The following is a 15,976-nucleotide window of genomic DNA, read 5'->3' as shown; positions in this document are numbered from 1 at the left end:
GTTCATGTTTCTTTTTTAATTTTTTTTAAAGATTTTATTTATTTGAGAGAGAGAGAATGAGAGAAAGAGAGCATGAGAGGAGGGAGGGTCAGAGGGAGAGGCGGACTCCCTGCTAAGCAGGGAGCCCAATGTTTCTCTTAAGCATCCTGAATAGCGGCCTCTAGACACTCCTAGTGGAGTTCACACGGGACGGAGGGCGGGAAGATACCCGACTTCACTTTTCAGGCTTGTGATTACTGGCTGGGAGAGGCGGGGAAACCTCTGGGACGCTCTGGACGCTGGCTTCCGAAGTGTGCTTCCGATGGGAGACTCGAGGGCCGGGCGGCACTAGGATGATGTGGGAGTGGTGACACGCTAGGAACTGGGCTGGCATGGAAGGCCTTTCGGAGACACTGCGCCAGCACAAGGGAATCGGGGCCATAGTGCGACCTCCGGAGGAGGGGTCGCCTGGGGCGTTTTCCTACCCGGAAGATCAGTCCCGCGGGTCTCTCCCAACTCCCGCGGCTGGGCCTCCCCACCTCCCTGGGTCAACGCTTCCCCTACCTCCCTCCGCTATCTCCCCTCCCCCGCCCCGGGCTCGGCGAGTCCGTTGCGCCGCAGACCCCCGCTAGCGGGGGTCAGATGCCCCGCGGCACCCAGCGCGCCGGGGGACTGGCCTCGGCCGCGCAGTTGACTGCGGGTGTTGTTTGCGCCGCGTGGACCTACGTCTCCACCCTTCGCCGTCACGGGGGCCACACCTGCCGGGACCCAAGGCGCCGGGACCCAAGGCCCAGGCTCCAGCGCGCGGGCGCGCGGAAAGAGTGAAGGAAATTGGGGCGGTGGGGATGGAGAAGGGAAAGGTGATGGAGAAGGGGAAGGTGAAGAGGGGGAAGGAGCCAGAGAAAGAGAAAATTCGGGAAAAAGGAAAGGAGGAGAAAGAGAAAGGAAAGGAGAAAGAGAAAAAGAAGGAGGTGGAGAAGGAGAAAATTAAGGGAAAAGAAAAGGGAAAGGAGGAGAAAAGTAACTGTAAAGAGGAGGAAAAGAGGAAAGAGCGGGAGACCGAGAAAGAGAAGGAACAACTTAAGGGAAAAGAAGAGAAAGAGAAGGACAACAGCGCCTTGACGAAGCCCCCGCTGGAGCCGCCGGTAAGGGACGCGTGCCCCGACCCGCTCTCCAAGGCCGCTGGGGGCGGTCAGGCCCGAGCGCCGCCGGCTCTGTTACGTCCGAGGCCCCGACCTGCGCGGGAGGGAATCAGCCCTCCTTTGAGGGCATTTAATCTGTGGATTTGTAAGGAGGTGTGCCAAGCTTCGCAAGACCCGTCGCTAGCCCCTTCTCCCTGTCACCTGGCTTACCCTCACTCCTAACCCGGCCCTGCGTCCACCCTCGGGCGGGGCAGCGGTGAGGAAGAAGAGGTCCTGGTTGGTGTGCACGGGGCGGAAGCGGCCCTTCTCGGGCCCAGTCTTTGTGCAGCGCTCAGCGCTGGCGCACACCCCGCCTACAGTGCCGAAACCAGCCCCGAGCCCTCGCCGCCCTCGGGCTCTCCGACTCCTTTCCGTAGTGCAGGGTTCCTGAATTCGTGCAGATGTGTGTGAGGGCTGAACCTTCTCCGTGGTTACTGCTTCCATTGTTTTCCGGCTACCAGCGCCCAGAGGGACGGTCACAAAGTTTTAACTGAGAGGTCTCAGAAACCAGGCACTGCAGTTACAAAAAGGAATACCTATGGTACTATTTATGTGAGGTACCTAGAGTGGTCAGAATCGTAGAGTAGAATTGGTGGTTGCCTGAGGCTGAGGGGAGAGAGAATGGTAGTGACTGCAGTTTCAGTTTTACAAGATGAAGAGTTAGGGAGATGGATGGTGGTGATGGCTGCACAGCATCATGAATGTATTTAATACCACTGAGTTGTATGCTTAATAATGGGTAAGATGGTAAATTTTATATTATGTGTATTTTACCACAGTGAAAAAATTGAGGGGGTGGAGGATAAAAAGAAAGAAAAAACAGGCATTGTTTGGATTAGCTTAATAAGCTTCTTGCTCCTGGAGTTCCTGAGCTCACAGGTGCTTTCTGGTTCTAAACAATTTGAATTTTTTTTTTTTTTAAGATTTTATTTATTTGACAGAGAGACAGCGAGAGAGGGAACACAAACAGGGGGAGGGGGAGAGGGAGAAACAGGCTCTCCGCAGAGCCGGAAGCCCAGTGCGGGGCTCTGGGATCATGACCCTTGGGATCATGACCTGAGCCAAAGGTAGAGGCTTAACGACTGAGCCACCCAGGCACCCCTAAACAATTTGAATTAACTGCGATTTGATCTCTGGTAGAGCACAGATTATTATAGATCCATATATTGTTAAAAGAATGACTATTGACAGGGAACTGTGGTGTTCAAAATCACAAATTGTGTCAGAACTTTTGGCTTAACGGTAATCCTAGCTTTCCTTAAGAGATGATAAACATGAGAAAGCATGTATTTTAGCATGTGTTTTGCTAAAAAATAAAATGTAAGCATCAGTGACTGCAGAGTTCCTAGACAGGGTAGAGTAAGGACAGGCATGTGGTTGGAAAGAGAGTAGGGAATTGTTTTTACTCACAATATTTCATAGGATCTCAGATATCATTATTTTAGCACCACTGAGAAAGAAAAAAAAAGTGCTGCCGATCAAAATATGACATACCCAGACACTTGGGTGGCTCAGTCGGTTAAGCATCCCACTCTTGATTTCGGCTCAGGTCATGATCTCAGAGTCCTGAGATCAAGTCCCACCTGGAGCTCTGCACTCAGCCAGAAGTCTTCTTGAGATTCTCTCTCCCTCCCTCTGCCCCTTCCCCTAACCCCACAGCCCGCGCTCTCTTTCTCAAAAAAAAAACAAAACAAAACATGAATTGTAAAACTCTCATTTTGGAGAGGTTAAAATGGGGGAAGGAGTGCATCTTGGAATTGATAAAATATGTTGGGGTAGCCTTAAGTGGGGCCAATGGTAGAGACAGTAAGGGGGACACAATCCACACCCTACAGCCATTTCTTGGGCTCAACTTTGCTTTAAAGCATGCAATTTAAATCATTCTACGAAGTATTCTCTATCAATGAAGTCCTTCTTCCTCACCACCACAGTCCCAGAATGACACTATAATGTTTAGATGCAGATGGGAGGGAATGGGGATGAAGATAGAAAATAACTATGGAGGGGCGCCTGGGTGGCTCAGTCGTTAAGCATCTGCCTTTGGCTCAGGTCATGATCCTAGGGTCCTGGGATCAAGCCCCACATTGGACTCCCTGCTCAGCGAGAAGCCTGCTTGTCCCTCTCCCACTCCCCCCTGCTTGTGTTCCCTCTCTCACTGCATCTCTCTCTGTCAAATAAGTAAATAAAATCTTAAAAAAAAAAAAAGAAAAAGAAAATAACTATGGAAATACCATTTGCTTTGAGCCATCAAGAACTCCAAAAACAGACATGTACTTTTTCTAATTCTGTTATTCAAAAGACAGTTTTCATAAATCATGCTCTCTATACAACCCTATTAGAGCAGATCTTCAAACATCTTACTTTAACATAGATCTTATTTTCAGAAAAAGTGGGATAGTGAAAAAAATTAACTTTCTATTAGAAACCCAGTCTAAATCTAATGTCAATATTTAGTGTTCAAGTACAAATGTAAAAGATTATTATTTCCAAACCAATGTCATTGAAGATAATTACTGGTGTTTTTGTGCATGAGAAACTTCTTCAGTAGGCAGTTTGGGAAATAGAATTGAATTCCCATGGGTAATCTGTCTGTATTGTTGGTCATTTATTACTGTTCACTTTAAATTTTGCACCCTAAAAGCCACTTTTCTGAGCCCTTTGAACGTTTCATACCAGCCTGCCCTTCTTGTCTCTCAATCACTTGTCATAAAAATTTCTAAGTCTGGTATGTTGGCGGAATGCTTCTTTCTAAAGTTTATGTCAAGTTCAACAGGTTTTAACATCAGGTTCTAAAAAAGATGTTCATTTGTGATAGGAACCTGTTTAACAATTTCTATAACCGTAGCCTTTTCATTTAATCATGATACTTATATTAAAAAGTACTCACTTGCCCTAAAGTTTTTTAATCTAGTTAGTGATCCAATTAGGAAAAGAAAACAGATCAATAATATGAGACTTTAGGTGCTTACATGCTGGATGGCATAGTCAGTACATGAACCATAGAGGTCCCAAGATCCCAAACAACAAACTGAATTCTGGAGCAATTCCCAGTGGACATGAACTCAAGAAGCAAAGTGAAGTCTGAAAATTGATCCTGTGATCTATGGCACCTCCTATAAATCCTGATATATATATATATAAATATATGAAGTCTATATTTAATAGATTAATCACCATCATTCTAGTTGGGGGATGGAGGGATGTGGTATGATTAATACCACATAACTAATGGTTGGTTATAAAATACAAACTGTTTGGTACAGTTTGTTCTAGATCTATTAAATTTTTTTTAAGTAAGCTCTATGCCCAACATGGGGCTTGAACTCATGACCCCAAGACCAAGAGTCCCATGCTCTACCAACTGAGCCAGCCAGGTGCTCCTAGACATATTAAATGTTCTGTGAAGTTTTGTTCTGGTTTACAATTTCACAATTATTATTGGGTCCTATCACAGGCAGGCACACTGCCAGGAGCCAGGAAAACAAGGCCCTGGTCGCATAGGTTTATTGATTTGTCTTTTGTTTTCACAGGAGAAAAATAAGCAGATCCTTGTGTTGGGCCTGGATGGAGCAGGAAAAACCAGTGTTCTGCACTCTCTAGCTTTAAACAGAGTCCAGCACAGCGTGGCACCCACCCAAGGTTTCAATGCAGTGTGCATCAACACTGAAGATAGCCAGATGGAGTTTCTGGAGAGTAAGCCCTCTTTCTCATTAGTAACAGGATAGGCTTATCTTGTTATACCTTAAGCCAGCCATACTGTTAGCAACATTGCACCCTTATGAAAAGTGACACTGGGTCAGGTTTTCCTATGCTTTTAGAATGCATATATAGTTTAATAGTGCACTGTGGAGGAAATCACTTTCTATTCTTATTTCCTCCTTTTTTCAGGGCTGGCATACAAGGGAGCTGCAAGGAAGGCTATAGCACCCCCTCCTATAATAGCCTCTCTTCCCTTACTACCCCCAATAAACATTCAATCTAAGTAAATACAACATAATTCCTTCTCTGCAAATGCAACTATAAACAAGCCCCAAACCTCTTTTTGTAACCAGAGGGCAGCCCAGAAGTCTCTACGCTAAAGTAGTAATGGAGTCACCCCCTCTCTAAATATTGCTATTCCCCAAAGTTGCATTAGATTCTGTTCTTTACATTCTCTCTTTGGATGATTTCCTCCATCCTGTTGGCCTTAAATACTGTCTCTATGCTAATGACTCCCAAATTTATCTATCCAGCCCAAGCATATCCAAATGTCATCTGACATCTTCACCTGGATATCTAATTTGGACTCTCAAACCTAGAATGGTCAAAACAAAGTGCTTCATTTATCTCCATAACTGTTGCTTTCCCTATAATCTACTGCTCAGTAAATGGTTCCTCACCTATCATGTTACTCAAGCCAGAAAATTAGGAGTCACCCTTAATGTCTCCTTTTGCACCCCAACTCCAGTCCACAAATAAAACACTATGAATTTTTCTACCTCTAAACAAAGCTTGAATTCATCAGCTATATCATTTCCTACTGCACCTATTTCAGTTGGAACCTACACCGTCTCTCCCTTAGATTACTGTAATCACCTTTTTATTTTTGCTTTCATCCAGTTACAAAAAGAAAATATGGGCAGAGAAATTGGTCAACGTGTAGGCAAATCTTTCAGCTAACAACAAAATCAGGAATAGAGGTTTTAATTTGTTCAGAAGCTCTAAAAGAAATAATGATTTTAACCAAATAGATAGCTAAGAAAATAGTCTCAAAATATAGAAAGTGAAAAGAAAGGAAGGAAGGAACAAAGGAATGAAAAGAAAGGGAGAATCCAACTAGAGAAAAAAATAAACATATCTACCATTGGAGTGAGGGATTTCAACATATTGTCAATTATTAATAGAATCAAAGAGGAAAAAAATCAGCAAAGATACAGAGAATTTGAACACAGTCAACAAGTTTCATCCAATGGACAATATAAGATTGTTCAATTAGACAATTTTATCTACATCCCAAAGCTAAAATATGTGTTCTTCTCAAGGACTCATGGAACATTTACCAAAATTGACCACCTGGTGGACTATACAGCAAGTGTTAACAAATTTTTGAGAGAAGGGGCATCATACAAACCATGTTCTTTGAATACATTGCAATTAAGTTAGAAGTTAATAACAAAAAGATAAAAATCCCTATATAGGTGAAATGTCATGATGTCACAAAAAAAGTTGAGGAACAACCCAAATGTTCATTCATGCTTAAACTAAATATGTTAAAACCATATGAATTACTTAGAAGATTACACAACATTCTTTTAAAAAGTGAATAACACAAAATACTTTAGGGAATTAGTCTAGCTCTGTAAAAGGAAAACAAAGGACAGACAAATCGAGACACTTTCCCAGTAGTATTTTAAATGTTTTTGTTAAATTCCTAAAACAAAGGTCTTCAAACTTTTTCTGTAAAGGGCTAGGTAGTAAATAATTTAGGCTTTGGAGGCCTCATGGTCTCTATGTAGCTACTAAACTCGGTTGTAGTTTGGAAGCAGCCATAGACAATATGTGAACAAGTCCACGTCTATGTTCTTATAAACAGTTATTGGAGACACTGAAATCCAAATGTGATATAATGTTCCTGTGTCATGAAATGTTATTCTTTCTTTTTTTTTCCCCCCAACATTTAAAAATGTAAAATCCATTCTTTGTTCCTGGGCTGTACAAAAATAGGCAGTGGGCCAGATTTAGACTGTGGGCCATAGTTGCCAGCCTCGTTCTAGGAGAAAAATAAAAACTAAATTCATTGTGTATATATTATTATCATTACCAGTAAGTTTCTTCTGGGGAGAATCAGCAGAATGAAATAATCCAAAGGCATTTTTTTTCTGAGGCAAGTATTCTTAAATGCCCACCGGATCCTATTAAATCTTAGTGCAACGTTAAGAGGAGAAATTAGTTCTGGGGTTTTGACAAAGGAAAAAGATGGTGCAAGTGAGGCTGGCCAGTGAATTCAGTCTATTTAAAACTTATTTTGGAGAAAGGTGTGTTTTAACCTCTCACCCTGAATTATTTTAGTAACATATTCCCATTTTCTGAGCTTAAGTGATAAGCAGTGGCCCCCATGGCCGCTATGAGTTACAGATCAGGGGGTATCCACTGTATCCACTGTAGTGGATCTAGTGTCTTTATGCTGAGTCTTTGTGTCCCAGAATGATTGAACCACTTATGGAGGGTAAATATTCCCACCAGCCATTCTCCTAGGAACATGTCTCTGGCCATTCTCAGAATTGGGTACACTCTAACACAGTGGCATTTTATCAGAACACCTGCCCAATGTTTGGAAATTATCTAAAAGTGCCTTTCCTCAGTGGATGCTTCTGCAATGTTTTTTGGTGTCTTCTTTCTCTACTCTTCTCTGTAGTTGGTGGCAGTGAACCTTTCCGTTCCTACTGGGAAATGTACCTGTCCAGAGGATTGCTGCTAATCTTTGTGGTGGATTCAGCCGATCACAACAGATTACCTGAAGCCAAGAAACACCTTCATCAATTAATCGGAACAAACCCAATCCTTCCTCTGGTTGTGTTTGCAAACAAACAGGTCAGAATTTGGGCAAATACAAATTTTACTCAATAATTTTATTATTACTAAAAGAAATAGAATTGTCTACTTTTAATAGCTAGATATTTAAAAATATGCTGTATGTTCAGTTTAGTTTATACTTATAAGATCTCCTAGATTATAAACTCCTTGAGAATAAAGACCATCATTCATCTTTGTGTCCCTTAAACTGAACAAGCACAGTAGAAATTCAACAAATATGCATTGAATTTAATTCAATAAACATTTACTCATGGTTGAATTGATTTCAACAAAATATTTGAGTGTCTACCATACATAAAGAAATAGTTTGCTTTAGATCACTTAGCCTGACCTGAATTTATTTCACATACATAAAAAATATTAAACAACCATGGAGAAATTGGAACCCTGTACAGTGTCGTTGGGAATGTAAAATGGTGCAGCCACTTTAGAAAACAGCATGGCAGTTCCTTAAAAAATTAAAAATGGAACTCACATATGATCCAACAATTCCACGTCTGGGTATATACTCAAAAGAATTGAAAGCAGGAACTCAAACAGATACTCATACATCCATGTTCACAGCAGAATTGTTCACAATAGTCAAAAGGTAGAAGTAACCCAAGTGTCCCTCCGTGGATGAATGGATAAACAAAACGTGATATATACATACAATGGAGTATCATTCAGCCTTACAAAAGGAAATTCTGACACATGTTGTGATATGGATAAACCTTAAGGACATTATGCTAAGAGAAATAAGCCAGCAATGAAACAACTAATATTGTATAATTCCACGTTCATGAGGTACCTAGAATTGTCAAATTCATAGAGACAGAAAGTAGATTTGAGGTTACTGGAGAATGGAAGGAGAGGAGAAGGGTCACTGTTCAATGCGCACAGAGTTTATATTGGTGATGGTTGCCTTGGGTTGGGGGAAGGAGAAATGGGAGTTATTGCTTTGTGGGTACAGAGTTTCAGTTTTGCAAGATGAAAAGACTTCTGGAGGTGGATGGTTGCACAACAGTGTGAATGTACTGAACTGTACACTCATACATGATTAAGATGGTAAATTTTGTTGTGTGTATTTTACCACAATAAAAAAAGTTAAAAAAATTAAACATCTATAGTATTGTAATACTAAAGCCCCTCCTTCAATTGCTAAAATTGCCAATCATTAGGGAACTTGATTCTTCCACTACTTCTAAGGGTGAATGCTTATGGCAGTAAACTAAGTAGTTAACAAATGATGACCTAAAGGAGGAGCCTATGTTACAGTTCAGCATGGAAGCTAGTCCTGCAGATTATATTGAAAAGAAAGGCTGGAGCTTTTGTTTTGTTTTGTTTTGAACTTCAGCATCTTAAATACCACAAACTACAAAGACCATGGTACATGTAAGTGAGCTATATGGTATTCCATTGCATGAATATACCATAATTTTACCGTTTTCCTGCTGGGTGTTTGGGTTATTTCCAGTTGTTTATTGTTCTAAACAGTGCCGCAGTGAATCTTCATGTATGTGTCTCCTTGTAGATGTGTATCAACATTTCTCTAGTGCATACACCTAAGAGAGGAATTGCTAGGTTTCTGGATTTGTACGTATTCAGTTTTACTAGATCAGGGGTGCATATATCCCTTTGAATTAGTGTTTTCTTATTCTTTGGGAAAATACCAGTAGTGTGATTACTAGATTATAGGGGAGTTCTTTTTTTTTTTTTTTTTTTTTTTAAGTAAACTCTACACCCAGTGTGGGGCGTGAACTCATGACTTTGATCAAGGGTCACATGCTCTACTGACTGAGCCAGCCAGACGTCCCAGGGTAGTTCTGTTTTTAATCTTTGGAGGAACTGTTTTCCACAATGGCTGCACCAGTTTACATTCCCACCAACAGTGCACGAGGGTTCCTTTTTTTCCACATCCTCACCAACACTTGTTATTTCTTGTGGGTTTGATTTTAGCCATTCTGAAATGTGTGAGGTGATAACTCATTGTGGTTTTGATTTGCATTTCCCTGATGATGAATGATTTGAGCATCTTTTCATGTGTCTGTTGGCCATTTGTATGTCTTCTTTAAAAAATGTCTGTTCATGTCTTCTGTCCGTTTTTTAATTGGATTATTTGTTTTTTGTGTGTGTGTTTTGAGTTGTATAAGTTCTTTATATATTTTGGATCCTAATTCTTTATTGGATATGTCATTTGTGAATATCTTCTCCCATTCAGTAGCTTGTCTTTTAATTTTGTTGGTTGTTTTTTGTTTGGTTTTTGTTGTGGAGAAGCTTTTTATTTTCATATACTTCCAATAGTTTATTTTTGCTTTTGTTTCCCTTGCCTCAGCAGACATATCTAGAAAGATGTTGCTATGACCAGTTTTAGAGAAATTACTGCCTGTGTCTCTTCTAGAATTTTTATGGTTTCAGATCTCACATTTAAGTCCTTAATCCATTTTTAGTTTGTTTTCATTATTGTGTAAGAAAATGGTCCAGTTTCATTCTTTTGCATGTTGCTGTCCTGTTTTCCCAACACCACTTGTTTTTCCCATTACATATTCTTGCTTCCTTTGTCCTAGCTTAATTGACCATATAATTGTGAGTTTATTTCTGGGCTTTGTACTCTGTTCTGTTGATCTGTGTGTCTGTTTTTGTGCCGGTACCATACTGTTTTGATTACTACAGCTTTGTAATATAACTTGAAGTCTAGAATTGTGCTACCTCCAGTTTTGTTTTTCTTTTTCAAGATTGCTTTGGCTTTTTGGGGTCTTTTTTGGTTTTATACAAATTTTTGGATTGTTTGTTCTAGTTCTGTGAAAAATGCTGTTGGTATTTTGATAGCTATTGCATTAAATCTGTATATTGCTATGGGTTGTATAGACATTTTAACGATCTTTGTTCTTTCAATCCATGAGCATGGGATGTCTTTCCATTTCCTTGTGTTGTCTTCAATTTCTTTCAACAAAGTTTCATAGTTTTCAGAATACACGTCTTTTGCCTCCTTGGTTAGGTTTATTCCTAGGTATTTTATTATTTTTGGTGCCATTATAAATGAGATTTTTTCTTAATTTCTCTTTCTGCTGCTTCATTATTAGCATATAGAAATGCAACAGATTTCTGTACATTGATTTTGTATCTTGCAAATTTACTGAATTCATTTATCAGTTCTAGTAGTTTTTTGGTGGAGTCTTTAGGGTTTTCTATAATAGTGCCATGTCATATGCAAATAGTGAAAGTTTGACTTCTTCCTTACTAACCCAAATTACTTGCTAAATTTCTTGGCTGATTGCTGTGGCTAGGACTTCTAGTACTATGTTGAATAATAGTGGTGAGAGTGGACATCCTTGTCTTGTTCCTTACCTTAGGGGAGAACTCTCAGTTTTTCCTCATTAAGTATGATGTTAGCTCAGGGTTTTTCATATAAGGTCTTTATTATGTTGAGGTATGTTCTCTCTAAACCTACTTTGTGGACGGTTTTTTATCATGAGTGGATTAATTACACTGTCAAATGCTTTTTCTGCAACTATTGAAATGATCATATGGTTTTTATCCTTTCTTTTATTGATGTGATGTATCATGTTGCTTGATTTGCAAATATTGAACCACTCTAGCATCCCAGGAATAAATCCCACTTAATCGTGGTGAATATATTTTTTAATGTATTGTTGGATTCTGTTTGCTAATATTTTGTTGAGGATTTTTGCATCTATGTTCATCAGAGATATTGGCTTGTAGTTCTCTTTTTTGTGGTGTCTTTCTCTGGTTTTGGTATCAGTGTAATGCTGGCCTCATAGAATGAATTTGGAAATTTTCCTGTTTTCTGAAATATTTTGAGAAGAATAGGTATTAACTCTTCCTTAAATGTTTGGTAGAATTCACCTGTGAAGCCATATGGCCCTGGACTTTTTTTTGTTGGGAGTTTTTTGATTACTGATTTGATTTCATTGCTGGTATTGGTCTGTTCAAATTTTTATTTCTTCCTGATTCAGTTTTGGGAGTTATATGTCTCTAGGAATTTATCCATTTCTTGTAGGTTGTCCAATTTGTTGGCATATAATTTTTCATGACATTCTTTTACAATCATTAGTATTTGTGTGGTGTCAGTTGTTATTTCTCCTCTTGTTTTTTATTTTGTTTGAGTTCTCTCTCTCCCTCTCTCTTTATGAGTCTGGCTAAAGGTTTATCAATTTTGTTAATCTTTTCGCAGAACCAGCTTCTGGTTTCATTGATCTGTTCTATTGGTTTTTGTTTTGTTTTGGTTTGGTTTTGTTTGTTTGTTTTTTTTTTTTTAGTGTCCATGTCATTTATTTCTGTTCCAGTCTTTATTATTTCCTTCCTTATGCTAGTTTGCAGTTTTGTTCTTTTTAAAGCTCCTTTATGTGTACAGGTAGTTTGTTTATCTGAGATTTTTCTTGCTTCTTGAGGTGGGCCTGTGTTGCTATAAACTTCCCTCTTAGAACTGCCTTTGCTGTGTCCCAAACATTTTTGACCGTTGTGTTTTCATTTTCATTTTTCTCCATGTAATTTTTTATTTCTTGGTTGACCCACTCATTTTTAGTAGCATGTTATTTAGCCTCCATCTATTTGTGCTCTTTCCAGATTTTTTTTTTCTTGTGGTTGATATCTAGTTTCATAGCATTGTGATCACAAAAGATGCATGGTGGGCAAGTGAGAGTGAGAGAGAGAGAGCGCGCACGAGCATGAGTGGGGGGAGGGGCAGAGGGAGAAACAAACTCCCTGCTAGCAGGAACCCAAGGTGGGGCTCCATTCTAGGACTCCGGGATCATGACCTGAGCCAAAGGCTAATGCCCCTTCTTCTTCTTCTTCTTCTTCTTCTTTTTTTAAAGTAGACTCTACATCCAATGTGGGGCTCCACCTCATGAACCTGTGATCAAGAGTTCCATGCTCTAATGACTGAGCCAGCCAGGCACCCCTATCCCTAATGTGCTTTTATCACTACAAGGAAGCCCTCTTTTTATTGAACATTCTCCTTGTATTTTCTTCCTCTCCAATTCTATCAGTGAATTTATTACCTTGAGACATTGTACACAGGTTACTGGATCCATTAACACTGTTCAAAAGTTACTCCAGGCTCTATGGGGTACCTGGGTGGCTCAGTCGTTAAGAGTCTGCCTTTGGCTCTGGGTGGCTCAGTCGTTAAGGGTCTGCCTTCGGCTCAGGTCATAATCCCAGGGTCCTGGGATCGAGCCCCTCATCGGGCTCCCTGCTCCGTGGGAAGCCTGCTTCTCCCTCTCCCACTCTCCCTGCTGTGCCTCTCTCTGTCAAATAAATAAATAAATAAAATCTTAAAAAAAACTGTTACTCCAGGCTCTAAGAATAAATGAATTCTGATCTCAGACAGGCAATATATTGGGATGACCAACATCTAGAAATGTAACCAACTGCAGCCAGATACCACCAGAAACATTTTTCTAGATATGTCTCCTGAGGCAAGGGAAATAAAAGCAAAAATAAACTTTTGGGACTACATAAAAATAAAAAGCTTCTGCACATCAAAGGAATCCATCAACAAAACAAAAAGGCAAGGAACGCCTCCGTGGTTCAGTTGGCTTAAGATCCTCAGGGTCTGTGGAATGGAGCCCCGAAATGGCTTCCTGCTCAGTGGGGAGCCTACTTCTCCCTCTTCTCTGCTGCTCCCCCTGATCATGCTCTCTCTTGCTATTTCTCTCTCTCCCAAATAAATAAATAAAATCTTTTTTTAAAAAGGCAAATAGTGATTGGGAAAAATATTTGCAAATGATATATCTGATAAGGATTTAATATCCAAAATGTGTAGAGAACTTACACAACTCAACATTCAAAAAACAAATAATCCAATTTAAAAATAGGTAGAAGATACGATGAACAGACATTTCTCCAAAGAAGACATACAGATGTCCAACAGACACATGAGAAAGACGCTCAACACCATTAATCATCAACAAAATGCAAATCGAAACCACAATGAGATATCACTTTACACCTGTCAGAATGGCTAGAATCAAAAAGAAAAGAAATAAGTGTTGGTAAGGATGTGAAAAAAGGACCCTTGTGCATTCATTGCTGACAGAAAGTAAATTGGTATAGGCACTGTGGAAAATAGTATGGTGGGTCCTCATAAAATTAAAAACAGAAATACCATGTGATCCAATAATTCCATTACTGAGTATTTACCCAAAATACAAAAAAAACTAAAAACAAAAACACCAATTTGAAAAGGTATATGCATCCCTGTGTTTATTGCAGCATTATTTACAGTAGCCAAGATAAGGAAGCAACCCGAGTGTCCATCAACAGGTAAATGGATAAAGAAGATGTAGTATATCTACATATTTTGGAATATTACTCACCATAAAAAAGAATGAGATCTTGCCATTTGTGAGAACAGGGGTGGACCTGAGGGTATTATGCTAAGTGAAATGAGACAAATACCAAATGATTTCACTTACATGTGGAATCTAGACAACAAAAGAACAAACAAATAAAAAGGAGAAATAGACCCATAAATATAGAGAACAAACTGATGGTTACCAGAGGGGAAAGTGGTGGAGGGATGGGCAAAAAGGAGTGAAAGGGAATGGGAGATACAGGCTTCCAGTTATGGAATGAATAGGTCACAGGGATGAAAGGTACAGTGTATATAGTGGTATATGCTGAATATAATCAATGGTATCAAATAGCATTGTATGGTGAGAGATGGTAGCTACACTTATGGTGAGCATAGAATAACATATAGAGTTGTCAAATTACTGTGTTGTACACCGAAAACTAATGTAATATTGTACGTCAACTATACTTCAATAAAAAAAATTGATCCTATTGAATATGATTTTGGATAAATAAAAAAGAAATGGAAAAACAAAAATAGAAGCAGATTGACCAAAGTGTTTGTAAAACTGATTAAGGTATAGAATGGCTTAATTTCATTCTGAAAATTCTTTCTTGATGATAGCTCGTAACTGCTGGTATAATTCTGCTGCCCTTTATTTTTCTCTCATTTTTTTTTGTAAGTAATCTCTATACCCAATATGGGGCTCAAACTCACAACCCCAAGATCAGGAGTTGTACCAACTAAGCCAGCCAGATGCCCCATTGCTGATGTAATTCTGATTAAAAAAGACAAACACTGGGGTCATAATAAGGGGGTCACAATATCCTTCACATTAAAACAGAGGTGGAATCATTGAGAGCAATAAATGAGAATAATAAATGTATCTATCCAAAAGGATTGCAAAATAACCAGCTTTTTCCTATCCTTTTTCTATTCTGGGTGAAGGATCTTGAAGCAGCCTATCGTATTACAGATATCCATGAAGCTTTGGCATTGTCTGAGGTGGGAAATGACAGGAAGATGTTCTTGTTTGGAACCCAAGTGACTGAGAACGGCTCAGAAATACCCTCCGTCATGCAAGATGCCAAAGACTTGATTGCACACCTGGCTGCAGATATGCAGTGACCACGCCCAGGCCCGCTGTGCAGCTGTCAATCTAAATCTCACTAGGGAGTGTTGAGTGACAGGTTTGAAGCCAAAGGTTTCCACTGTCAAATAAAAAATAAGCCATTTCCTATTTTCTTAATGCATGACATATATAGAAAGATAATGTTAATTGATTAAGAGCCTCTCTTTGCTTAGATTTTAAACTTTAAAAATATTGGTAAAATAATATATTCAGGGGGGATTTGGATTTTCATCAACAAAATTAAAGTGAACATTAGTAAGCATTCAAACCATTTGCAGTTTTTGATGACAGGAGATTTATATTAAAATATTTTAATAAACTACCTCTTTTCAAGTAAAAATCTAGGTGTCTTTCCTTAAGTAGATTCACTTAACACTCTAAGGAAAGAAATATCAGGATAAGGCAATGAGAAAAGTAAGCACTATAAGACATACATAGAAATATAAATTAACAGCATTTAGAAAGATTTAGAAAAGCCTTCTCTTTTAGGAGCCTGATATACTAGAATAGGAACACTGAGGATTTGATTTTTAAGTACATGACATTTTGCTTTTATACATAGATAAGCTTTCTTCACCAGAAATATTTTATGATAACTCTGTTTACCTACAAACATGATAAAAATCCAACTTTTAACCTTAGTGTCTTGTTAAAAAACAAACAAAAGGACTTCAGTTTCTAGTTAGTATGTAAGAGGCTCAGAAGCTGTCACTCCATTCTAACAAGTGAAAAGCTAAACAGACTGCAAAATCAACCACTCTTCTAGGACCCATAAGAGCGGTGAGGACACAAGGCAAACTGCTGCCCCCAAGATTG

General features: G+C 39.4%; 1 protein-coding gene across 1 annotated transcript; it reads left to right on the top strand.

The window, feature by feature from the left end:
* Nucleotides 1–824: 824 nt before the first annotated feature.
* On the top strand, nucleotides 825–15,445 carry ARL9 (ARF like GTPase 9). The gene is made up of 4 exons (XM_028100697.2): nucleotides 825–1,124; nucleotides 4,691–4,853; nucleotides 7,555–7,730; nucleotides 14,977–15,445. Exons 1-4 carry the CDS (start codon nucleotides 825–827, stop codon nucleotides 15,154–15,156), a joined length of 819 nt encoding a protein of 272 aa, XP_027956498.1. The 3' UTR covers nucleotides 15,157–15,445.
* The last annotated feature ends 531 nt before the right edge of the window (nucleotides 15,446–15,976 follow it).

This window comes from Eumetopias jubatus, unplaced genomic scaffold, assembly GCF_037043125.1.
Source record: "Eumetopias jubatus isolate StellerSeaLion01/CBP00866 unplaced genomic scaffold, mEumJub1_p1.0 scaffold_2, whole genome shotgun sequence".
NCBI lineage: Eukaryota > Metazoa > Chordata > Mammalia > Carnivora > Otariidae > Eumetopias > Eumetopias jubatus.
Note: the sequence above shows the minus strand (reverse complement) of the source record. Positions and strands in the feature narration are given on the sequence as shown.